At 54.2% G+C, this 25,873-nt stretch overlaps 2 protein-coding genes across 16 annotated transcripts in view; both read left to right on the forward strand.

The window, feature by feature from the left end:
- CAMTA2 (calmodulin binding transcription activator 2) lies at positions 1-21,404 on the forward strand. Of its 15 annotated transcripts, none has more exons than XM_033184940.1 (23): positions 1-106; positions 1,407-1,501; positions 1,704-1,807; positions 5,064-5,131; positions 5,200-5,350; positions 5,931-6,017; positions 6,267-6,420; positions 6,738-6,872; positions 7,477-8,414; positions 9,482-9,608; positions 10,917-11,051; positions 14,574-14,689; positions 15,323-15,507; positions 15,849-15,927; positions 16,101-16,323; positions 16,553-16,857; positions 18,868-19,064; positions 19,313-19,496; positions 19,697-19,768; positions 19,870-19,890; positions 20,055-20,242; positions 20,417-20,491; positions 20,578-21,404. In XM_033184940.1, exons 2-23 carry the CDS (start codon positions 1,471-1,473, stop codon positions 20,639-20,641), a joined length of 3,639 nt encoding a protein of 1,212 aa, XP_033040831.1. In that variant the 5' UTR covers positions 1-106; positions 1,407-1,470; the 3' UTR covers positions 20,642-21,404. The 15 variants fall into 15 exon arrangements, with proteins under 15 accessions (XP_033040831.1, XP_033040833.1, XP_033040834.1 ...); XM_033184942.1 differs by having other exon boundaries at positions 5,215-5,350; XM_033184943.1 differs by having other exon boundaries at positions 5,215-5,350; positions 5,946-6,017; positions 20,578-21,400.
- The window catches only part of SPAG7 (sperm associated antigen 7), a 9,571-nt gene continuing 5,101 nt past the window's right edge, over positions 21,404-25,873 (forward strand). Inside the window, exon 1 of the mRNA XM_033184953.1 lies at positions 21,404-21,677. Within this exon, the coding sequence (XP_033040844.1) occupies positions 21,593-21,677 (85 nt within the window). The 5' untranslated portion in view covers positions 21,404-21,592. The remainder of the gene's footprint in view (positions 21,678-25,873) is intronic.

Below are 25,873 nucleotides of genomic sequence, written 5' to 3' on the forward strand. Positions count from 1 at the left end.
CCCGCCCCGTGCGCAGTGACGTCGGACGCCGCTGTCAGCCGGCGCTGGGGGGGGTCGGTGTGGGGTAGAATGGCCGCTGCCGCCGTCACCCGCGGGACCCCGGGAGGTAAGAGCCAGGGCCTCTCGCCCGCCTCTCCGCCCCCGCGCCAGGGGGCGCAGCTCCTCCAGGTCCTGACGCGGAGCGCCGCGCCGAGGACCACCGTCCCTCCTCCCGGTTCGCCCTCACCTCCCGCTTCCGTCCTCCTCCCCCGCGCCAGGGGGCGCCGCTCACCGCAGGGCCCCACAGCAGACCAGCGCGTGCCGGGGACTGTCCCGGAGACCCCCGCACCCGGCACCCGCACTGTCCCTCTCCCACCGCGTGCCCGTGGACTCTGCTCCCGGCTTCTCCAGAACATCCCTCTATGCGGGCGGGACCCTCCCACCTCGAAGGTTCTCCTGGGACCACCACTCCGCCGGGGGGCCGCCCAGAGTGCCAAGCGTCCGATCCGGCGCCGCCCAAGTGCAGCCCAAGGACCCGCTCCCGCTCCGCACCCTGGCAGGCTGCCTAGCTGGGACTGCGCACCTGCGCCCTGGGGTGGAGTCCTTACCCCAACCCCAGCTTCACTGCACACGGTCGAGCCCGACGGGCCTCCTCCCATCTCCATCCTGGACACCTGGCGGAGCCCGTGCTGAGAGCCTCCTCCAGCTCCCATCTGTTCCCCCAGAAGGGCGGGGGGCTCAGGCTGGAGCCAGAGCGGTAGATGGGGTAGGCTAGGCCTGGAGGCCAGGGGAGGCAGAGGCGTTTGGGGAGAGGGCGGTAGAGAGGGCTGTCAGCTGGAGGGCGGGTGGTCCTGAGGGTGGGAATCTGGGTGTCTGGCCCAGATTCTATCAGGTCCTAACCAACCTGGAGGAGAGAATAGGTTAGGCTCAGTTATCAGATCTGCCCTTCCCCTTGGAAAAATCAAATAGAGAAGGAACTCAGGGCGTGTCTTCTACAGGCCTAGCTCTCTACCGGAGGTAGAATCTCCTGCCCTGCCCCCAGGATCCTGGCTGTCTCGCCAAACCATCCTCCAAGGACCGGATGGCCTGAGTCCCAACCCCCAGGACCTGACCTAGCCATAGCCCCAGTCTGTGCAAAAGCTCAAGCTTTAGGGCCTCTGAGGCCCCAGACCTGCCTGTCTTCTCCCCTCCCCCACCCCAACCCATTTCTTCCTGCTCACTCTTTCTGTCCAGTCTCCTCACTCATATTGACTCCGGCACCGTGTCTGGTTCTCCCTTCTACTGTCACATCACAGTCAGCCCCTCCCTCCCTTTCCTCATCCTTCCCAGATACTATGACCCAGTTCTATACTCACTCCCCACCTCATACGTCTCATCCTGGATTAATGTGGGGGCTTCTGCCATGACCTTGTTCTCTCCCTTCCCAGCACAGACTCCCCCTCCCCCCGGCCCCTCAGGCCGGGGGTGACCTTGCCCCCTGGAACCCTCACCATGAATACCAAGGACACCACCGAGGTTGCTGGTAAGTTCACAAAGCAGGTTCCCAATGTGGCCACAACCTTTCGTTCTCCCCATGCCTTAGTAGCCCCGTAATTCTTGGATTCCTTGTTCTTCTTAGTGAGGTTTCAGTTCTCCCCAGTGCTCTGTATTGCCTTCAGCCCTTTCCCCTTGGACAGGGATGCCCCGGGGTAGCACACTAAACCCTCCCTTCTAATTCCCTTTAGAAAACAGCCACCACCTGAAGATCTTTCTCCCCAAGAAGCTGCTGGAGTGTCTTCCTCGCTGCCCGCTGCTGCCTCCAGAGAGGCTACGGTGGAATACAAATGAGGTTTTCTAGGGAGGCTGGGGGTTGGGGCCCAGCAAGACCTAGTAGGCTGGAGGAGGGTGAGTGGGGGGTCTTTCTGTGTCTCTCCACACTCTTAACTGCAGAGCACCATTCTGAGCTCTTTGGGGATCATAGGAGAGTTATAAAGAACATGGATCTTGGCCGGGCGCGGTGGCTTATGCCTGTAATCCCGGCACTTTGGGAGGCTGAGGCGGGTGGATCACCTGAGGTCAGGAGTTCAAGACCAGCCTGGCCAACATGGTGGAACGCGTCTCTACTATAATTACAAAAAATCAGCCAGGGGTGGTGATGTGCGCCTGTATTCCCAGCTACTCGGGAGGCTGAGGCGGGGACAATCACTTGAGCCAGGGAGGCGGAGGCTGCGGTGAGCCGAGATCGTGCCACTGCACTCCAGCCTGGGCAACAGAGCGAGACTCTGTCTCAAAAAAAAAAAAAGACATGGATCTTGTAGGAGCCCTCTTTTCCATGGCATAGCCCCCTGGGTAAAAACAAAAGCTACTGCCAATAAAATATTCCTTACATACTGGGCACTATGCTGAACACTTGGCCTGCCTTGTCTTGTTTAATCCTCTAAGGATGCTACAGAGCAAGCCCTGTTATTGCTCCTATGTTATTGATGAGGAAACTGATTTACCTCATAGTTTATCTAACTTAGTCCAGAGCCCTTTTTTTTTTTTCTTTTGAGATGGAGTCTCACTCTTGTTGCCCAGGCTGGAGTGCAATGGCGCGGAGATCTCAGCTCACTGCAACCCCTGCCTCAGCCTCCCAAGTAGCTGGGATTACAGGCGTGTGCCACCATGTTGGTCAGGCTGGTCTCAAACTCCTGACTTGAGGTGATCGTTCTGTTTCGGCCTCCCCAAGTGCTGGGATTACAGGTGTGAGCCACCGAGTTCGGCTTTTTTTTTTTTTTTTGAGATGGAGTCTCACTCTGTCGCCCAGGCTGGAGTGCAGTGGTGTGGTCTTGGCTCACTGCAACCTCCACCTCCCAGGTTCAAGTGATTCTTCTGCCTCAGCCTCCCGAGTAGCTGGGACTACAGGCCCACCACCACACCCGGCTAATTTTTGTATTTTTAGTAGAGACAGGGTTTCACTAGGTTGGCCAGGCTGGTCTCGAACACTGGACCTAGTGATCCGCCCGCCTCAGCCTCCTACAGTGCTGGGATTACAGGCATGAGCCACCATGCCCGGCCGGAACCTTTGTTTCTAACCACCACTGATACTGGCTCCTTCTGGAGGGGGCACAGTCCTTGTGTACACACCTTCTGTATTCTGCATACGTAGTGCCTTGTATGTAGTTGGTTGTTAATATTTATCAATTTGATGTCAGAAGAGAACTGTCAGTATGTGTGTGTGTGTGATTGTTGTAAGTGCGATAGAGCTTTTAGGAAGGGCCAGTGTGGTCAGCAGGGCTTCATGGAGCATCTGAAAAGGGGTTTGGTTTATAGAATAGCTAGGATTTCCAGACACGGAGGGCACTAACATGCAGGAGGTAACTCTTAAAGCATGTTCAGGAAGGAATCAATGGACCCATCTGGCAGGAATTGTAGGAGCAATATGGGTAAATAGTGGGCACAGTGAAAGTTTGATCCCTTGTTGGGGAGAACCTTGGAGTCAGGCTAAAGAATCTGAAATTCCTGCCAGGCACAGTGGCTCATGCCTGTAATCCCAGCACTTTGGGAGGCCGAGGCAGGTGGATCATGAGGTCAGGCGATCGAGACCAGCCTGGCTAACACGGTGAAACCCCGTCTCTACTAAAAATACAAAAAATTAGCCAGGCGTGGTGGCGGGCGCCTGTAGTCCCAGCTACTAGGGAGGCTGAGGCAGGAGAATGGTGTGAACCCAGGAGGCGGAGCTTGTAGTGAGCTGAGATCACGCCACTGCACTCCAGCCTGGGCGACAGAGTGAGACTCTTGTCTCAATCAATCAATCAATCAATAAAAGAATCTGAAATTCCTGGTAGTGTCAAACTACTGAAATTTTTTGCTAGGAAGGGGCACAGAGGCCAAGCATGGTGGCTCATGCCTATATAATCCCAGCACTTTGGGAGGCTGAGGTAGGCAGATCACCTGAGGTCACGAGTTCGAGATCAGCCTGGCCAACATGGTGAAACCCCTGTTTCTACTAAAAAAACAAAAATTAGCCAGACATGGTGGCAAGTGCCTGTAATCTCAGCTACTCGGGAGGCTGAGGTGGGAGAATCACTTGAACCTGGGGGGTAGAGGTTTCAGTGAGCCGAGATCACTCCAGCCTGGATGACAGAGTGAGACTCTGCCTCAAAAAAAAAAAAAAGAGGGCCGGGCGTGGTGGCTCAAGCCTGTAATCCCAGCACTTTGGGAGGCCGAGGCGGGCGGATCATGAGGTCAGGAGATCGAGACTATCCTGGCTAACATGGTGAAACCCCGTCTCAAAAAAAAATACAAAAACTAGCTGGGCGAGGTGGCGGGCACCTGTAGTCCCAGCTGCTCGTGAGGCTGAATCAGGAGAATGGCGTAAACCCGGGAGGCGGAGCTTGCAGTGAGCTGAGATCCGGCCACTGCACTCTAGCCCGGGCGACAGAGGGAGACTCCATCTCAAAAAAAAAAAAAAAAAAAAAAAAAAAAGGCTGGGCGTGGTGGCTCACATCTGTAATCCCAGCACTTTGGGAGGCCAAGGCGGGTGGATCACCTGAGGTCGGAAGTTCGAGATCAGCCTGAGCAATGTGGAGAAACCCCATCTCTACTAAAAACAAAACAAAACAAAACAACAAAATTACCCGGGTATGGTGGCACATGCCTATAATCCCAGCTACTTGGGAGGCTGAGGCAGGAGAACTGCTTGAACCTGGGAGGCAGAGGTTGCAGTGAGCTGAGATCGCGCCATTGCACTCCAGCCTGGGCAACAAGAGTAAAACTCCATCTCAAAAGAAAAGAAAAGAAAAGAAAAAAGCAAGGGGCACAGAAATGAGATTTTTGGAGGGTAAAATAATTCAAAGTATGATGAATGGACGATGAAGAATGTGGGCCTGCCCCTAAGATAAAGGCCCCAGGTGGGAGTAAGGGAAGGATAAAATGTTAGACTTTTGTCTTAGGACAAAAGAGGGGTTCTTAGGAGGGCAGTGGGTCTTGCTGGGTCCAGATACCTAGAAGCTTCCTCCACTAGCTGCCACAATTCAGCAGAGAGTGAGACACTGACAGGATGACCAAGAAGCCAGGCTGAGACTATGAAGGAGACACCCACCTGAGTGCCTACTCTTCTACAGGAGATTGCATCCTACCTGATCACCTTCGAGAAGCATGATGAGTGGCTGTCTTGTGCCCCAAAGACAAGGTGAGAAAGTGTGAGAACGTGGGGGAGTGGCAGGGGTTCTGGGTTCTGTTCACAGAATTCCAGGGCAGCCCTTCCCTTCACAGGCCTCAGAATGGCTCCATCATCCTCTACAATCGCAAGAAGGTGAAATATCGGAAGGACGGTTACCTCTGGAAGAAGCGGAAGGATGGGAAGACCACCCGAGAGGACCACATGAAGCTGAAGGTCCAGGGCATGGAGGTAAGAGAGTCAGACCTTCAGCTCATCTTCCCGAGCCTGCCCTCCTCCACCCTTAGCTGAACTTGCGCCCTACCAGGGCTTGGTGGCATTGTCCACCTCAGCCCCCTCCCAGTTACTCTTCCCTTCTCACTCACTTTGGGTCGGCTGACATTGCTTTGGCCACTCTCCACTTCCCATTTCCCTCCACGACTCAACTCTCCAGGCCGTAGGCCATGCCTCCCTTCCAGAACGCTGATGCCCAGGCCCCTCACTGCTCTTGTGTTTCCCTCAGGGATCCCAGCAGTGATGCTCTCAGCACAGGTTTCTCTTCCCCAGATCATGGCCCCTCATCTCAGATGCCTTCTTGCTCTGCCCTCTGGTTCCTAGATAGTCCCATACCTCAAATCTGGTCCTCACTGTAAGGCCCCAGCCCCACTGCTCATCTGTGACTCAGGGCTGCTGGGCTTCAAAGGGATGGGGACTAGGTGGGGGCGAGGGTGGGGGAAGGGTTGAAGAGGAACTGGTGGAAAGATTGGGATTCCTGCAAAGGGACTGAACAGAGGAAGAGTTGGGGAGCAGACTAGCCCTCCCCCCACCCCAGCCTGTCTCCTGGCAGTGTCTCTATGGCTGCTACGTTCACTCTTCCATCGTCCCCACATTCCATCGGCGCTGCTACTGGCTGCTCCAGGTAAGGACGGAAGAGCCCAGGGAGCCACACTCTTCCTGGTTTTTTGAGGGTCTGAAAGAAGGAAGTGAAAGGATAACTAAGTTCTGAGTGAGGAAAGGAGCCTGGGAAGAAGAGAAAGGGGCTTGGGGATGGAGAGAGTCAGAAATTGGGGGTGAGGTTAGGAGGGTGCCCAGGAAGAAGTGAGGATTAGGAAGCTGAGCCCCTGGACCTCAGGACCCCATGGCTCTGTGTGTCCCCTTATGCTCTCAGAACCCTGACATCGTCCTTGTGCACTACCTGAACGTCCCAGCCCTGGAGGACTGTGGAAAGGGCTGCAGCCCCATCTTTTGTTCCATCAGCAGCGACCGTCGAGAGTGGCTGAAGTGGTCCCGGGAGGAGTTGTTGGGACAGCTGAAGCCCATGTGTAAGCAGCAGGGTGGGGATAGAGCTCCAAGGGGAGAGTAGCAACAGGGCTCCCAGAGGGGCCATGGTTCTGGACCCAAAGCCTGATGGCTGATCGTCTCCGTCCAAGCTGGGAGGGTGCTAGGATTCCTGGCGTGTTCTCAGGTATTAGAATACGGAGAAAGGACTAAAGCGACATGTCTGAGCAATCTTGAGGCTGCTGGCTTCTGTTCACCTGGCCAGAAGTCTTGAAGCGTGTCAGGTGCTTGGAGGAGCCATCAAGGTACTCTGGGGCCTGTTTCGTGGGGGTCCCACAGCACTTCCCCCTAACTTCTCTAGTTCATGGCATCAAGTGGAGCTGTGGGAATGGAACAGAGGAGTTCTCTGTAGAACAGCTGGTGCAGCAGATTTTGGACACCCACCCAACCAAGCCTGCGCCCCGAACCCACGCCTGCCTCTGCAGTGGGGGACTTGGTAAGTTACTCCCTGACCTCTTGGCTGTCTTCCCACCTAGCCACCCTGCTCTTACGCAAGCCAGGGGGATATCCGTCTTGATGGGATTTGCATGCTGATTTGCAAGTCTTTTGCATGTCCCAGAAAGATGGGCCAGATGAACAGAGATGTTCCCATCTGGGTGCACACTGGCCGCAGCCTTGCACTCAGCCGTCCTGGCAGCTTCTGCCCTTCCTGTCTTCTACCTTCAGCAATCCCTGTCCCCTCAGCACCACCCAGGACACTCAGCCTTAGCCTTCCTCCTAGTTGGCACCCCCTTGGGTCTGTTCTTTTGTCCTTTTCCTATGCCTTTACCTTTGGCTTTTAGCTACTCTCCCAAGCCCTCAGTTCTCCTCTGCAGTGTTCCTCTGGTTCTGCTTGTTTTGGGGGGAAATGGAGAGGGGGAGGGGCAATAAAGGGTAGGGATAGAGAACAGACATTTCTGATGCCTCCCAGTGGCTACAGTCAGTATTACACCTGTGGTTTCTAGGGATGTCCCAGGAAATACTTCTGAGGGCTTCAAGGTAGAGAAGGGTACGGAATGATGTGTCTTACCTTCTCTCCTTCCTGCTCCTCTCCACTCCAGGTTCTGGGAGCCTTACCCACAAATGCAGCAGCACGAAACACCGCATCATCTCTCCCAAAGTGGAGCCCCGAGCTTTAACCCTGACCTCTGTCCCCCACACTCACCCCCCAGAGCCTCCTCCACTGATAGCCCCACTTCCCCCAGAGCTCCCTAAGGCACACACCTCCCCATCTTCTTCCTCTTCTTCCTCCTCATCGGGTTTTGCAGAGCCCCTGGAAATCAGACCTAGCCCACCCACTTCTCGAGGGGGTTCTTCAAGAGGAGGCACAGCTATCCTCCTCCTGACAGGACTGGAGCAGCGGGCTGGGGGCTTGACGCCCACCAGGCACTTGGCTCCCCAGGCTGATCCTAGGCCTTCCATGAGTTTGGCAGTGGTTGTAGGCACTGAGCCTTCTGCCCCACCGGCTCCTCCCAGTCCTGCCTTTGACCCTGATCGTTTTCTCAACAGCCCCCAGAGGGGCCAGACATATGGAGGGGGGCAGGGAGTAAGCCCAGACTTCCCCGAGGCAGAGGCCGCTCATACCCCCTGTTCTGCCCTAGAGCCTGCTGCTGCCCTGGAGCCCCAGGCAGCTGCTCGGGGTCCCCCCCCACAGTCGGGAGCAGGTGGGAGAAGAGGAAACTGCTTCTTCATCCAAGATGATGACAGTGGGGAGGAGCTCAAGGGTCAGGGGGCTGCCCCACCCATACCTTCACCCCCTCCCTCACCCCCACCCTCACCTGCCCCCTTGGAGCCATCAAGCAGGGTAGGAAGAGGAGAGGCCTTGTTTGGAGGACCTGTTGGGGCCAGCGAACTGGAGCCCTTCAGTCTTTCATCATTCCCAGACCTTATGGGAGAACTCATCAGTGAGGAAGCTACAAGCATCCCTGCTCCAGCCCCCCAGCTCTCTCCTGCTCTTAGCACCATCACAGACTTCTCCCCAGAGTGGTCCTACCCGGAGGTGAGGCTCAGGCTTATCTCCTCCCTTCTCCCTCCCATTTGTTTTCTGACTGCCCAAAACAAATTGTATTAATGCTTACCCCATGGTCTGTGACCTAGTTTCCCTCAGTTTTGATGGCTTCTGAGGCTTCTTAGTTCTCTACCCAATCCCTGTCTTGTATTTTTTTTTTTCTCTTTTTGAGATCTTTTTGTGTTTTTCTTTTTGAGTCTCACCCTGTCGCCCAGGCTGGAGTGCAATGGCATGATCTCGGCTTACTGCAACCTCCACCACCTGGGTTCAAATGATTTTCCTGCCTCAGCCTCCTGAGTAGCTGGGATTATAGGTGCCCACCACCCTGCCTGGCTAATTTTTTGTATTTTTAGTAGAGACGGGGTTTCACCATATTGGCCAGGCTGGGCTCGAACTCCTGACCTCAGGTGATCGCCTGTCTTGGCCTCCCAAAGTGCTGGGATCACAGGCGTGAGCCACCGTGCCCGGGCGCCAATCTCTTTTTTACGTAGAGTGAAGCTGCTTTCCTGTTTCCAGAGTCCTCAGCAACTTAACCTGTTTTCTGTTCCTCTCCCTTCCACGTGTTAGCATGGTTTCTGGAGTCTCCTGGGACCTCATTCCCTTCCTGACTGTTTTCAGGGGTAGGGAGCTGGGGCTGTGCAGCCTGGAGAAGAAAGGAAAGATCAGGGATGTGATTGCAGACTTTGAGCAGCTGAAAGACTGTCTTCAGCAGTGCAGAAGTTCTGTTTTGTGCTGCCTTTGAGAGGGAAAGGAGGAACTGCAGTGGGGCTGAATTAGACCAAGAACAGAGCTTCCTTCTGGTGACAGCTCTGTGGTAGCTTTGGGGGAGGCCCTGAATTCCCAGTTGCTGGCAGATTCAGGTAGAGACCAGGCAACCACTTAGCAGGAATGTTGGGGAGGGATAGACTAACTGACCTCACCCCACTGGGTCCTGTCTATCCCTGTACCCCCAGGCTCTAGCACAGGACCTGCCATACCCTATAACGGTCTGAATACATGAATGAGGGAGTGGATGAACGCCCACCTCCAGTCACATGGTCTCTGACTTCTGTCTGCAGGGTGGGGTCAAGGTGCTCATCACAGGTCCTTGGACCGAGGCCGCCGAGCATTACTCCTGTGTCTTTGATCACATCGCAGTACCAGCCTCACTTGTCCAGCCTGGTGTCTTGCGCTGCTACTGTCCCGGTATGAGGATTGGGAACTGTAGGGGGAGGGACTGACATGGGCAGTTAGGATAGATCAGGACCTCCAGGCTTCCAGAAAGCACTGGGAACGAATGGATTGTTTTGAGAGCACAAGGACTTCATGCAGTCCTGAGGTTGAGCCCCATGCTCTCCCAGCAGGCAGAAGAGCCTGGACTTAGGTGTCAGATCTAGGTTCTGGTCCAAGAAATCTACTCCTTAGCTAACCAGTGACGTTAGATAACGCTGATCCTTCCTGAGGTCCTTGGCCCCCCCTCCTGTAGGGTTAGGCATTGACCAAAGGGATTTCTAATGTCTGTCCAGGCTTTCTGGCCTAGTTAGAGCCAGAGTCTCCCGTTCCACCCCCCGGGGGAAGGAGAAAGAAGACATGTGGGTGTCCTCTAACCAGTCTGGGGACCGAAGGACATTGGCTTTTAGAACTGTGGTGTCCAGTATGGTAGCCATTAGCCACATGAGCCTATTTAATTAAAGCTAAAGAATACTTAAAATTGACTTCCCCAGTCTCACTGACCACATTCCAAGTGCTCAGTAGCCACACGTGGCTGGTGTTACCCTGTTGGATAGTGATGACATAGAACGTTTTTGTCAGTGCAGAAATGTTCTTTTGGACAGCACTGGTCCAGACTTCATTGCCAAGGTTCATCTCTGCCCTTTTGCCACCAGCCTTGCCCTTACCCTATGCTCAAAAATCAGCCTTACTAGGGGACCTCAAGGACCACCAAAGTGACAGGTTGGCAGCTTTGCTGTCTGTGAGTGTGTTTGCCCCCAGTCTCTACAGCGGCATCCAGCATGTGTGGATGGAAAGGGGATGAGACCAGAGAATCTGGGGACTGGGAGAAAAAGTCTCAGCACCTGCTCTTAGGATCAGGGCCTGCTGGTTCCATCCTTATGGCCACTGGACACTGTTTATGAGCAGCGAGCTCCCCTTTCCTCCATCTCAGTAACAAGGTCATAACTTCTGGACTCTGATCCAGGGATCAAGAGGATTTTCCAACATCAAATTGTTCATAATTAGTCTCTTGACGCTCTGTTTCCAAACCTTCTTGCTGAATAACAAATATCTTCAACTACAGGGTCTAGAATCGAAGGGCTCTCTGGCCCATAGTATGTATTAAGTTCTCAAATGGACTCCCTTCCCAGTTAGTGCCAAGGCCGCTGAAGCCAGGGGCCTCTTGGCCCACAGCAGGGCAGTAGGGGAAATAGCTATGGAATAATTGTCTATGGCTGACCCAGGTAGCCAGAGAAGGAGCCAGGCAAAGAGAGCCCTTCTCGCTGATCCTGCCCTCTCCAGCCCATGAGGTAGGGCTGGTGTCTTTGCAGGTGGCAGGGCGGGAGGGGCCCCTTTCTGCTTCTGTGCTCTTTGAGTATCGAGCCCGCCGATTCCTGTCTCTGCCTAGTACTCAACTTGACTGGCTGTCACTGGACGGTGAGTATCTAGCCCTCTGACCCCAAGTATCAGGCCCATAGCCTTTGAGCATGACATGCTCCTAGACCCCTCAGGGTTCAGGTGACCACCACTGAGCCCCAACTTTACCATTCTTTTTTTTTTCAATTCCTGTTTCATTAGTGATCTCTCTCTCTTTTTTTTTTTTTTTGAGACTGAGTTTCACTCTTGTTGCCCAGGCTGGAGTGCAATGGCACAATCTTGGCTCACTGCAACCTCCACCTCCCGGGTTCAAGCGATTCTCCTGCCTCAGCCTCCAGAGTAGCTGAGATTACAGGCATGTGCCACCACGCCCGGCTAATTTTTTTGTATTTTTAGTAGAGATGGGGTTTCTCCATGTTGGTCAGGCTGGTCTCAAACTCCCGACCTCAGATGATCCGCCCGCCTCGGCCTCTCAAAGTGCTGAGATGACAGGCATGAAGCCACCGCGCCCGGCCCTTCATTAGTGATTTCTAAATGTGGCAGCAAACGTCCCTCACCTCCTCTTCCCCATAAATCTTGGGGTCATTTTTATACCAGTTCTTTTTTGTTTTTTTGAGACGGAGTCTCGCTCTGTCGCCCAGGCTGGTATGCAGCCGCGTGATCTCGGCTCACTGCAAGCTCCGCCTCCTGGGTTCACGCCATTCTCCCGCCTCAGCCTCCGGAGTAGCTGGGACTACAGGTGCCCACCACCAAGCCCGGCTAATTTCTTTTTCTTTTTGTATTTTTAGTAGAGACGGGGTTTCACCATGTTAGCCAGGATGGTCTCGATCTCCTGACCTCATGACCCACCCGCCTCATCCTCCCAAAGTGCTAGGATTACAGGCGTGAGCCACTGCACCCGGCCTTTATATCAGTTCTTGACCTTCCCTTCATCCCAAAGGGTGGAATCTAGACAAGGAAGGTCAACAGGCAGGGCAGGGACAGTGTCTAGAGCAATATATAGGTGCTATGCACAAGTTTATATATTTATTATTTATTTTTCTCTTCTTTTTTGAGACAGAGTCTCGTTCTGTCTCCCAGGCTGGATTGCAGTGACACGATCTCAGCTCACTGCAACCTCCACCTCCGGGGTTCAAGTGATTCTCCTGCCTCAGCCTCCCGAGTAGCTGGGATTACAGGCGCCCACCACCACGCCTGGCTTAATTTTTTGTATTTTTAGTAGAGACAGGGTTCTCCATGTTGGTCAGGCTGGTCTCGAACTCCTGACCTCAAGCAATCCGCCCCGCTCAGCCTCCCAAAGTGCTGGGATTACAGGCGTGAGCCACCACACCCAGCTGTAGTTACATATTTAAATTTCTATTGTTTTTTCTCTTCTGATTATAAAGATGTGTTCATTAATGGAAATTCAGAAATTATACAAAAGCACAAAATAGAAAATAAAAATTCTGACTGGGCCCAGTGGCTCACACTTGTAATCCCAGCACTCTGTGGGGCCAGAGTGGATGGATCACCTGAGGTCAGGAGTTTGAGACAAGCCTGACCAATATGGTGAAACCCCGTCTCCACTAAAAATACAAAAATTAGGCCGGGCGCGGTGGCTCAAGCCTGTAATCCCAGCACTTTGGGAGGCCGAGACGGGCGGATCACGAGGTCAGGAGATCGAGACCATCCTGGCTAACACGGTGAAACCCCGTCTCTACTAAAAAATACAAAAAATTAGCCGGGCGAGGTGGCAGGCGCCTGTAGTCCCAGCTACTCGGGAGGCTGAGGCGGGAGAATGGCGTAAACCCTGGAGGCGGAGCTTGCAGTGAGCTGAGATCCGGCCACTGCACTCCAGCCTGGGCGGCAGAGCGAGACTCCGTCTCAAAAAAAAAAAAAAAATACAAAAATTAGCCGGGCGTGGTGGCACGTGCCTGTAATCCCAGCTACACGGGAGCTCAAGACAGGATAACTGCTCGAACCCGGGAGGCAGAGGTTGCAGTGAGCTGAGACTGTGCCACTGCACTGCAGCCTGGGCAACAGAGCGAGACTCCATCTCAAAAAAAAAAAAAAAGAAAAGAAAAATTTCCTATACTACTACTTCTCAGTGATATCCATTGCTAATAACATGGTGTACTAACACAAACACGGAGGCACATGCATACATGTATATATATGTGTGTGTATTTATTTAAATCTGGGATTGTTTTTGTTCCTGTTACTGGTTCTCTCTCTTGTGGCCTTGAGCGCTGTTTCTGTCTGCACCTGCTGCTTTCTCAAGCTTTGCTTTTCTCCCTCTCTTCCTCTTGATGTCTTTGTTGGTACCTCTTGGTTCCTCTCAGTTCTGCGGCCGTCTTGTGTTATCTTAGTCTCTCTCTGTCCTTACTTCTCTCTCCGGAGCTCTGGTCCCTAGTTTTGCCTCAGCCTTGGAGCTGGCCCCCACACGAAGCCTGTGTTGTGTGCTGGGTTGCTTGTCTCTGACTTGAGTCTGCCTACCTTGGGATCTGGCCAGGTCTCTCAGTCCTGTGCTGTCTCTGTCCTGCCCTGTGACTGTTCGTTACCTTATTTCTCTGTCCCTGTCTAATCTGCATTTTACCATCTCTCCTATGAGTCTCTTCCATCCCTCTTCTTTCCATTTCTTCTTGAACCAATATCTTAACTTGCGTCTCTTTGATCATCCTGTCTTACTGCTTGTTTGGCACTTTCCCCCAGCCCTCCTCTGTCCTTTCTCTATTCTCCTTCACTTGGTCTTTTTTGCCCTCTCCCCTCCGTTTGTTTTACTTGGATTTCTGTTAATCATTCTCTGTCCTCCCTTACTATCACCTGTGTACCTCCATCCCCTTCTATCCTGGCATTTCAGAACATCTCCAACCTTCACCCTGTTTCTCTGTGTCTGTTTTCCTACGGCTCTGATCCCCTCCCGCCTCCCCTTCTTGTCCTTGTTTGATCTCAAGACGGGACACATATAGCTTGGGGGGATGTGTGTGTCTGTGCATGTGTGTGTGTGTGTGTTTGTGTATTTGTGTATGGGGGGCAGAAGGAGGAGGAGGAGAAATGGACATGGCTATCCATCTCTGTCACCTTCCCTCCCCCACCATCATCTTTGTGGACAGCTGCAGGGGGCTGGGAGGAGGGAGAGGTGCTTTTCAAATCACAGTCCCTGAGCTCTTTGGGGCAGTGGTTATTAAAGAGGAGGGACCCTGGAATCCTTCACCTTCACCATGGAGGACAAAGGTAGTGTCTGCTGCAAAAACTGATGGAACATTTTACCTAGGAAAAGGCTGGGGGGAAGAGTGTGCATGCATAGGATTTGGGACCGCAGAAGGCTAGATGGCCATTTGGGAATTCCTACTACCTCTGTACCTTGAAGGAAACAGTTTTGGTTCCAGATCTGGTTCTAGGTCAGTGGGAAGTATTCACAGCCCTAGCTTAAGGACTGAGTCCTGGTGGGCTTTATTGGGGTAAAGGAGCTGCTGTTTTGGGGAAGATAAAAGAATATGGTTCTGTGTCCTCATCCCCAGATCTTGGGACAGGTCTGCTTTTGGTGTTCAGGGCATCACCTAGACTCTGCCCACTCAGCCTCCCACACCCGTTCCCCCTCAGACAACCAGTTCCGGATGTCCATACTAGAGCGACTGGAGCAGATGGAGAAGCGGATGGCAGAGATCGCAGCAGCTGGGCAGGCACCTTGCCGGGGTCCTGACGCTCCTCCAGTTCAGGTACTTCTGTGAGGAGGGAGGTGGGCTCTGGTGGGAAGCAGGGGGAGGATGCAGCTGAAGAAAACGTCCAGCGCCCGTGGCTCTCCTCCCTCCCCTCTCCCCAGCCTCCTCAGCCTGTCTTCCCTCTCCCTGATGTCACCCCGTTCCCATCCCCACCTCGTGGATAGAGTGGCTATTCTGGGCATCCTCTTGGCATGATAGGCTTCGGACTATTTCTGGTCTGAAGAAGGGTGGACGTGAAGGAGAGGGCGGGGGAGGGGCCAGGAGCATTTTGGGGCTTGGATCACGGTGGGTCCCAAGTTTCTGAAAGAAGAGGGCTGAGGAACGGCTCAGAGAAGGCTCTGGCTTCTGAAGGGAAGAAGCCATGTGTGAATATGGCACTCATCTGAGCTGATGGGAAGGCACATGGGCAAGATGGTGTCAGCTCCGGCTGCTGGATGGGCTAGAGGAAGTGGCTATGGGAGCAGGAGACACTGAGGCCACACAGGAACTTTAACTGATGGGATCCTAGAGTGGGACGCGTGGGGAAGGGGTAAGATTCGAAGCTGGGAGGATAATGTGAGGTGGCCAAGGGCCATCCCAAGCCAGGGGAGCAGATACCTGGGTCTCTGCCTAAGAGTGTGTATATCGCAGGATGAAGGCCAGGGGCCTGGGTTCGAGGCACGGGTAGTGGTCTTGGTAGAAAGCATGATCCCACGCTCCACCTGGAAGGGTCCTGAACGTCTGGCCCACGGAAGCCCCTTCCGGGGCATGAGCCTTCTGCACCTGGCTGCTGCCCAGGGCTATGCCCGCCTCATCGAGACCCTGAGCCAGTGGCGGTGAGCAAGGGCAGCTGGGTGAGGGCTGGGCAGCCTCTGGGACAGAAGTGTCAGGGGACTGAAGAGGGACGGAAGAGGAACTGGAGGACCTGGGGCCCTACCAAGTGGGAGCTGGGGTCATTGTGGGAAGGGAGGGGCTGGGAGAGGACTTACATTTTGGGGAACTTTCATTCCCTGACTTAAGACACTTTGACTTCTTGACCTCCTTAAACTCGTGTCCTTGACTGCCTCTTCCCACCGGCCCTGTACAGCGTGCCTCCTAGTGCCTTTCCTTCTGACGTTCTTACTTTGCCCACTTTTTCCCTCATTGGGCTCCGCTGTCTCTCTCCCAAACCCTCCAGGAGTGTGGAGACTGGAAGCTTGGACTTAGAGCAAGAGGTTGACCCGCTCAACGTGGATCATTTCTCTTGCACCCCTCTGGTGAGGATGACAATTCCTGAGTGCACATGGGGCACTGGGCGATGGGAACCGCCCTTGAAAAGGAAGATCCTGAGGAATGTAGGGAGTGGGGCGGGCTGGGGTCTGAAGACCTGACTACTGGAGGAAAAGCCCCAGGCCTCAACCTCCACCTCCTGTCCCGCCCCCTTCCTCAGATGTGGGCTTGTGCCCTGGGACACCTGGAAGCTGCCGTGCTTCTTTTCCGTTGGAACCGACAGGCACTGAGCATTCCCGACTCTCTGGGCCGTCTGCCATTGTCTGTGGCTCATTCCCGGGGTCATGTGCGCCTTGCCCGCTGCCTTGAGGAACTACAGAGACAAGAGGCTTCGGTGGAGCCCCCACTTGCCCTGTCACCACCCTCCTCCAGCCCAGACACTGGTGAGGGTGGCCCTAATCTTTTGGAGAGAGGGATGTGGGCAGGAGGCTAGGCCAGGGCAAAGCCAAAAGGTGGGAAAGGAGTAAAAGAGGAGACAAACCACAGAGGCAGGGATGAGATAACAGAAGCAAGAACAGACAGGGGACCGATAACAGGATGGCGGAGGCAGGACACTTGATCAAGGGATGGCCATGGCTCCTGCTGCCTTGACTCTCTTCCCTCCCCACACAGGTCTGAGCAGCGTCTCCTCACCTTCGGAGCTGTCGGATGGCACCTTCTCCGTCACATCAGCCTATTCTAGTGCCCCAGATGGCAGTCCCCCCCCTGCACCTCTGCCAGCCTCTGAGATGACTATGGAGGATATGGCCCCAGGCCAGCTTTCTTCTGGTGTCCCAGAGGCCCCCCTACTCCTCATGGACTATGAGGCTACCAACTCCAAGGGACCCCTGTCCTCCCCTCCTGCTCTCCCACCAGCCTCAGATGATGGGGCTGCTCCAGAGGACGCCGACAGCCCACAGGCTGTGGATGTGATCCCGGTACTGCTTCTGTCGACGGAGTTATGGGGGCTAGAAGTGGAGTAGGTAGGGTGAGGCCAACTTCCATGAAGCAGAATCAAAGTCTGGCTTCAGTTTAGGAAGGACCCATTTACTTCATTTTGGGACAGGCAAGGTAGCCTTTTGCTTAGCTCCTTTCAGACCATGTGACTTGGAAGTCATGAGGCAGTGGAGGTTAAAAATTCTGGCTGATCCCACAATTCAGATGTTGGAAAAAAAAATTTTTTTGGCCGGGCTGGGTGGCTCACACCTGTAATCCCAGCACTTTGGGTGGCCGAGGCGGGTGGTTCACTTCAGGCCCAGAGTTTGAGACCAGCCTAGGCAACATGGCGAAACCCCACCTCTACAAGAGATACAAAAACTGGGCATGGTGGTACGTGCCTGTAATCCCAGCTGCTTGCGAGGCTGAGACATGAGAATCGCTTGAACCTGGGAGGCATAGGCTGCAGTGAGCTGAGATTGCACCACTGCACTCCAGCCTGGGTGACAGAGTGAGACTCTGTCTCAAAAAAAAAAGAAAGACAGGCCGGGCGCGGTGGCTCAAGCCTGTAATCCCAGCACTTTGGGAGGCCGAGACGGGCGGATCACGAGGTCAGGAGATCGAGACCATCCTGGCTAACACGGTGAAACCCCGTCTCTACTAAAAATACAAAAAAAAAAAAAAAACTAGCCGGGCGAGGTGGCGGGCGCCTGTAGTCCCAGCTACTCGGGAGGCTGAGGCAGGAGAATGGCGTAAACCTGGGAGACGGAGCTTGCAGTGAGCTGAGATCCGGCCACTGCACTCCAGTCCGGGCGACAGAGCGAGACTCCGCCTCAAAAAAAAAAAGAAAAAAAGAAAAAATAGTAAGATTTAAAATATAAAAAGCATTAAAAAATATTCTGGCTGGGTGTGGTGCCTCACCCCTGTAATCCCAGCACTTTAGAGAACGAGGTGGGAGGATCACTTGAGGCCAGGGGTTTGAGACCAGTCTGGCCAACGTAACAAGACCCCATCTCTACAAAAAGTAATTTTTAAAAAGTAGGCATGGTGGCACACACCTGTAGTTGTAGCTACTTGGGAGGCTGAAGTAGGAGAACCCCTTGAGCCCGGGAGTATGAACCTGCAGTGAGCTAACTACCATTGCATTCCAGCCTGGGCAAGAAACCCTGTCTCTATAATGCACGAAAATTCTGGGGAATATCTTCAGTTAGAGCTGGTTGGTAAGAGTTACCTGTTGATCCATGTAGGGACAAGGTTCTAGGAGAACCAAGATGACAGAGGGCAGCTGGGAGTTGTGTGGAGAAGTAAGGTTGGCAAGATGGGGTTATTTGGCAATGATCTGATGCAGGAAGGAGGCTTGCACACGATAAAGCTAAGAAGGTCTGTGGAATGGAAGTCAATCTTCAAGTATAGCCTTGGACTTCTCTGCTAGAGACTGGGAACATACCTGGTTTAGAGAGACTAATGGGAGTAAGTGGGTGGCACTTTACGTACAACAAGCTTAAGAGAACTCCACAAGCAGGCCGTGTTGAGTGTGTCCAGCAGGAAGTACTGGGGCATAGGCTTCAGGGCTGGAGCAGAGGCCAGACTGGAGCCATTCATAGGGCAGTAGTTGGCAAGTGTTGGGACGGTTCTTGGAGAGTTGAAAGGGAGTTGGGGGTGGGCACAGCCAAGCCTGTGGGGAGCATGTGCTGGTCAGCTGGCATGGGGCAGGCCCAGGTAGGACAGTGGATGGTTGGCCTGAAAGGGTGTCAAGTCCTCCATTTGTTCAGCTTCTGAATCCCCACTTGGGAGTGTCTCCTTTTTATCCTGTATTCTCCATAGCATCTCAGCACGGAGGGACCCCCAAGTGGGAGCCCCACCAGTATCAATGAATGAGTCTGGAACAGTGGCCCAGAAAGACAGGGTTAGCAGCGCCTGGCAGGGAGAGAAGGAACGAGCCAGGAATGGACGGAGGTTACAGCTGGCAGTTGGGGCTCCTCAGGGTTCACGCAGCTTCTCCCTTCATCCAGGTGGACATGATCTCGCTGGCCAAGCAGATCATCGAAGCCACACCAGAGCGGATTAAACGAGAGGACTTTGTGGGGCTGCCTGAGGCTGGAGCCTCCATGCGGGAGCGGCCAGGGGCTGTGGGACTCAGTGAGACCATGTCCTGGCTGGCCAGCTACCTGGAGAATGTGGACCACTTCCCCAGCTCAACCCCTCCCAGGTGACTAGCTCAGGACAAAGCCTCCAGATTCTTCAAAGATGGGAGGAAGGGAGAAAGGTGGCTTTCCACAGCCAAAGCTCCATTCTGGCTGAGGCCCCAGGGCCTTGGAGAAGCAAACTGAACTGGCTGATGAACTCTGAACTCACTCTCCAGACTCAGTTGCTGGTGGTCTTCCTTCACAGCCATCCATAGGTAGCAGAGGAGAGACTCAGATGCTTCATGACACCCTCTTTCCCTGCCCCCTACAGTGAACTGCCGTTTGAGCGAGGTCGCCTGGCTGTCCCTCCAGCACCCTCCTGGGCAGAGTTTCTCTCTGCATCTACCAGTGGCAAGATGGAAAGTGATTTTGCCCTGCTGACCCTATCCGATCATGAGCAGCGGGAACTGTACGAAGCGGCCCGCGTCATCCAGACGGCCTTCCGAAAGTACAAGGTCAGGGGAGAGGGGCTCACGGTGAATTACACCGTCTCCGGTCAGGGGAGACCGGGCCCCCAGGGCGCTTGCAGGAGGAGCAGTCATGCAGACAGGCCTTGGATGGGGTAAAGGGTCAGGGGAACCCCAGAAAAGTTGGAGGGACAAGTCAGATATCCCACCATGTGGGTCATGAGGTGCTGCGACTTCTCTCCCCTCAGGGCCGGCGGCTGAAGGAGCAGCAGGAGGTAGCAGCAGCTGTAATCCAGCGCTGTTACCGGAAGTACAAGCAGGTGAGACCCTTCTCCCTCAAAAGCATACCCACCAACCCACACCCACGCCTAACCATTCCAGAACGTTGCCAGAGTCCTAACTCCCCTTCTCTCTCCACAAGCTGACCTGGATTGCACTTAAGGTATTAGGCATGAGATCTGAGTGTGAGGTCTGTGATGATTCAGACTTTCCTTGAGTGTGTGGGTTACAGAAAGAGCCTTGCATCAGCCTATCTTGGGTGAGCCCCAGGGCTTTGGGTCTCTGTCCCTTGATTTCAGCCCCCGTCCCTCCTCCCCACCCCTGCAGTTTGCACTCTATAAGAAGATGACCCAGGCGGCCATCCTGATCCAGAGCAAGTTCCGAAGCTACTATGAACAGAAGCGATTTCAGCAGAGCCGGCGAGCGGCTGTGCTCATCCAGCAGCACTACCGCTCCTACCGCCGCAGGCCCGGCCCTCCCCACCGGCCTTCGGCCACCCTGCCTGCCCGCAACAAGTAGGGCTCAGCCCCAGCCCTCTGTGCCCACCCACTGCGTCCACGCCATTCCCCCTTATTCAACTTCTTGATCATCTTGCCTTACCGCCATTCCCTGCCTAGGGTTCCAGGGGGCCGAAGGCATGCAATGCCTGGGGGGGTTCTGTGAGGTCCATCTTTTATTTCTTTCACCAGAGGCTCCTTTCTCACCAAGAAGCAGGACCAGGCAGCCCGGAAGATCATGAGATTCCTGCGGCGCTGCCGACACAGGTACTCATCCCTTCTCCCCCTGGGCTTTTGCTCTGCCACCTGTCCTGATCGCCAGTCTTCTCTGACTCCTGTCTCTCTCTCTGCAGGATGAGGGAACTGAAGCAGAACCAGGAGCTGGAAGGGCTTTCCCAGCCGGGACTGGCCACCTGACCCGGCCACCGCCTTTCTCACCACCCTGGGGACGCCTCGTGCAGTCTTAACAGGGAGGGGGCTTTCTGGGGCAGGGGGAGCCCCTGTCGGCAGCTTTCCCGTTCACCTTTGTTGGAGCCCTTCGTAGGCCTCCTCCCTCCTCCCCACGCCTTGCTCCCACACCCCTCTCCTCGTCCCTCCTGGTCGTGCCCCATCTCTTTTGGTCCTGGCTCCAGAAGAGCCGCGCCCCACATACCTGCATCTTCCGCTGTGACCTCCAGAGCCCTGCCTGCCCCTGCTCCCCAGCTCCTCCTGCCTGCACCCGACTCGGCCCCCTCCTGACTTGCCTTATTTATTTGTTCGACGCGTCTCTGAATGTATCCGCCTCGGTTCCCACCTCTGCCTTCGCTGCGCACGCCCCTCGTGTTTCAGGGCTGACCATGCCCCCACCCGACTCCGCATGTTTGCGTCTGTTTCCTCCCTTTCTGGCCCTGTCTTACCCCATCACCCGACTCTGGCCACCGACTTCAGGGCCGAAAGGGAGGTGGTGTACATAGGAACGCGTTGCGGAGTCCGCCCCGTCCCCCGAGGGGAGGGGTCTTGTACATACTGTAACATACAGAGTATAGTGAAGAATCTATTTAAGGCGCCGCGGGGAGGGCTGCACGGCCGGGCTTGTGGTTCTCTAGCGCGGCGGGGGCCTCCTGCCGGCTCCACGGGCACTTTCTACTTGTGCATGGGCTTGGTTTATACGAATTGCCATTAAACATCGCTGCACCAGCCAGCCTGCGGCCTCTGTCTACGGGGGCGGGGCGGGGCCTCGGCCAGCTGGAGGTCGCCACGCGCCGCTGGCCTCGGATCTGCGCCCGGGCCAGGCGGGCTCGGGATTTTCCGCCTCCGATGTGTTTCCGGCCTTAAAGGCATTCCGCCCTTCCCTTTAAGACGCACCGCCCCCTCTCAGTCACTCCCAAGATGGCGGACCTACTGGGCTCCATCCTGAGCTCCATGGAGAAGCCACCCAGCCTCGGTGACCAGGAGACTCGGCGCAAGGCCCGAGGTGAGGATCCCAAATTCACAACCGCCTTCCTTCGCCCGGTTTTCAGGACCGCACTTTTCCCTCTTTGGACGATACCGCCTCCTCAACCTTGAAAGACCCCTCACAGGCCCCTTCCGAGACCCTCAGAGTCCCTAAAAGGGCTGCTGACACGCCCGCTGTTCTTAGCGGACAGTGATTGGCTACCTGAGAGATAGCGACAGCCTCCTGCCTCTTTTCCCGACCCTGGCCTTCCGCAGTCCTTGTTTCCCATTAGCCAACCGGCCCGCCTGTCTGCTGCTGACCTGGTCTGATTGGTAGGGTGTCTCCAACCTGCCGCATTCCTGCCCCGCCCGCCTCTAGCTCTATTTCCATTGGATTTAGGACACGCCCATCTACTCTGCCTTCATCTCCATTGGCTATCTCAACTTAAAGCTCTGCCTCCTAGGCCTGTTCGACCTTCCTTCGGGCCCACCCCAGCCTCAGAACTCCCATTGGTTGTTGGGTCCTGTGCCTCTTCTTGCCCCTCCTGCTTGGTTTAACCCAGTCCCTTCTGCCTCCTTTCTGCAACCTTTTTCCCATCTGTATCCTTAAATTCCCGAGCTGCCCGGGCGGATCGTAGTGTTGATTGGAGGGATGAGAATGCCCGCCGGGTCCGATTGGCCACTGTCTCCGCCTGCGTTCTCTGAGTAGCTTCCCTGAGGGCTGGCTGGAGTTCGGCGGCCGGCGTAGGGCGCGGCCCGGCGGGGCGGTGGGAGCCTCCCCGGGGTTGCTCGTGTTGGGGCTTGGGATGATCCTGGCGGAATGCAGGACCCCAACTCCCAAACCTGCGGACCTTGACCGCGGACGAGCCCTGTCCCGGCTCCCCACGTGCCCCAGGGGGGCCAGGGCAGACAGGACGCCTTCCAAGTATTCAAGGGGTGCTGGATGCCTACACTTCGTCTCGTTATTTCCTGAACAACTGTTAGGGGCCAGGGGTACCCCTCAGGGAGGCCACAGTCCGGGGCTGGGGCACTCATTGATGCAGTGATCACACGGAAGTTTAATAACCAACTTGATAAGTGCTCTGAGAGAAAAATAAGTGTGAAAGCGGCCACTGAGATTCTCCCCCAGGCCGCAGTGAGCCGAGATCAGAACAGATAATTCTGTAAATGAGAGAGAGAAGCAAAGCGTTACAGGCAGAAGAGTCTATTTGAAATCTCTGAGGAAGGAGGAAGCATGATGGGAATGGGGAACTGGAATTCTTTAATTCTCTGACGACTGACTAAGTGGGTGATCACCGGCGGCATTGACAGACTAGGAAGCTTAAGTTAGTCACTCGCCTGAGGTCACATGGTTAGTTTGGTAAGTGGCAGAGTTTCAAACCCAGGTATGACTGGGCTTGAAGCCTATGTTCTTGACCATAATCTTATGCCACTTCTCTAGATGCAGAAAAGACTCGAAAATCAGTTAAAGAACAGTCAGTGGGGTCCGGCCTTGTAGCTCACACCTGTAATCCCACCACTTTGGGAGGCTGCGGCGGACGGATCGCTTGAGCCCAGGAGTTCAAGACCAGTGTAGGCAACATGGAAAAACCCCGTCTCTACAAAAAAATACAAAAATTGGCCGGGCGCTGTGGCTCACGCCTGTAATCCCAAAACTTTGGGAGGCCGAGGCGGGCGATCATGAGACCAAGAGATCAAGACCATCCTGGCCAACATGGTGAAACCCCGTCTCTACTAAAAGTACAAAAATTAGCTGGACATGGTGGCGCGTGCCTGTAATCCCAGCTACTCAGGAGGCTGAGGCAGGAGAATCCGTTGAACCCGGGAGGCAGAGGTTGCAGTGAGCCAAGATTGCCCCACTGCACTCCAGCCTGGCGGCAGAGCGAGACTCCGTCTCATAAATAAATAAATAAATAAATAAATAAATAAATATTAGCCGGGCAACAGAGCGAGACTCCATCTCATAAATAAATAAATAAATAAATGCCAGGCAACAGAGCGAGACTCCGTCTCATAAATAAATAAATAAATAAATAACCGGGCTCAGTGGCGCGCTCCTGTGGTCCCAATTCTCTGGAGAATCTTGGGAGAATTCCACAAGGGGGGAGAATCACTTATCACTTCAGTCTGGGAGGTTGAGGCTGCAGTGAGAGGTGATTGCGTCACTGCACTCCAGTCTGGGCCGTGAAATTGAGACTGTTTCCAACAACAAAAAATGAAATGCCCTGATGGTCAGTGAGGGCAGAGGGATGACAGCTCCGAGGCTGTCAGGCCCTGGGGCTCCAGAGGATAACTGAACAGTAGATGAACAGGATCCCTGCCCTCCAGGAGCTCATACTATGCTAAAGGAGACAACAAGTTATGATATGTTAGTTCTCTATGCTGTGCTGGGTGTCTGAGCCAACGGAGCCTGGAGCCCAGGGGAAGAAGTAACTCTGACTCATGGTAGATCTCAATGTTTGCAAGAGGAGGAAAAGCATTAAAGCAGAGGAACATGTGCAAAGGCATGGAGTTATTTAAAAAAATGGGGAGAGAGCTGGGCACCGTGGCTCATGCCTATAATCCCAGCACTTTGGGAGGCTGAGGCAGGCAGATCACTTGAAGTCAGAAGTTCAAGACTAGCCTGGCCAACATGGTGAAACATCATCTCTACGAAAAATACAAAAAAAAATGGCCAGGCGTGGCGGCTCACGCCTATAGTCCCAGCACTTTGGGAGGCTGAGGCGGATAGATGAACTCCGACCTGAGGTTGGGAATTCGAGACCAGCCTGATCAAAATGGAGAAACCCCATCTCTACTAAAAATACAAAAATTAGTGAGGTGTGGTGGCGCATGACTGTGATCCCAGCTACTTGGGAGGCTGAGGCAGGAGAATCACTTGAACCCGGGAGGCAGAGGTTTCAGTGAGCCAAGATTGTGCCACTGCACTGCAGCATGGGCAAAGAGAGCGAAACTCCATCTCATAAAAAGAAAAAGAAAAAGAAAGTAGCCAGATATGGTGGTTCACACCTGTAATCCCAGCTACTTAGGAGGCTGAGGCATGAGAATCGCTGGAACCTGGGATGCAGAGGTTGCAGAGAGCCGAGATCTTGCCACTGCACTCCAGCCTGGGCACAGAGCGAGACTCTGTCTTGAAATAAATAAATAAATAAATGATGGGGAGAGGTTCAGTGCAGCTGGAGAGGATTCAGATCCTGTGGAAGAAGGAGGCCTTAAGGATGTAAAGGATTTGAAATGGCAAAAGAGAGAAAAATTTCAGGCTGAGGAGCAGGAATAGGAAAAAGCATCCACCCAAATCTCAAGAGGTAGTAAAATCACATCATGGGGAAGACAGGCAAGCATGGAGGGCCCGGGTTAGAAATTCCTCCTCCTCCTCCAGAGGCAGAGGAGATCTGGTGCAGAGGCAGGATCTAAGGAAGAGGAAGAAAGTTAAATAAGACCCTTAGCCAGGCAAGGGGACTCACTGCTGTAATCCCAGCACTTTGGGAAGCTGGTCTTGAACTCCCAGCCTCAAGTGATCCTCCCACCTTGGCCTCTCAAATTGCTTGAGAAGCTTGAGTCTCTGCACCCCGAGCTGGCTGTTTTTTTTGGTTTTGTTTTGTTTTTAAGTTTTCTGTAAAGATGGGGTCTCGGGCATCTTTAGGCAAGAGGCAGGCAGATCTCTTGAGCCCAAGAGTTCAGAAAGAAAAGACCCTTCACAGCTAACCTTGGACTCCCAAAGGAGAAGGGTGTCAGATTATCCATTTCGGCTTTATCCTGTCTGTAGAAGTGGGAAGTGGGGGATTTTACAAAATATAGGAAGTTAAATAATTTCCCCTTTCTGGCCCGGTGCAGTGGCTCAAGCCTGTAATCCCAGCACTTTGGGAGGCCAAGGCAGGTGGATCACAAGGTCAGGAGTTCGAGACCAGCCTGGCCAATATGGTGAAACCCCATCTCTACTAAAAATACAAAAGTTAGCTGGGTGTGGTGGCGGGTGCTTATAGTCCCAGCTACTCAGACGGCTGAGGCAGAAGAATCGCTTGAACCCAGGAGGTGGAGGTTGCAGTGAGCCAAGATCATGCCACTGCACTCCAGCCTGGGTGACAAAACGAGGTTCTGTCTCAAAAAAAAAAAAATTCCCCTTTCCTGTGTAGACAACGAGATGATAGACTCTTTGAGGCCAGGGTCTTAGTCTGTTTTCCTTCCCAGATGCATTATGGTTCTTTTTTTTTTTTTTTGAGACGGAGTCTTGCTCTG

This window comes from Trachypithecus francoisi, unplaced genomic scaffold (assembly GCF_009764315.1).
Source record: "Trachypithecus francoisi isolate TF-2019V2 unplaced genomic scaffold, Tfra_2.0 Lachesis_group20, whole genome shotgun sequence".
NCBI lineage: Eukaryota > Metazoa > Chordata > Mammalia > Primates > Cercopithecidae > Trachypithecus > Trachypithecus francoisi.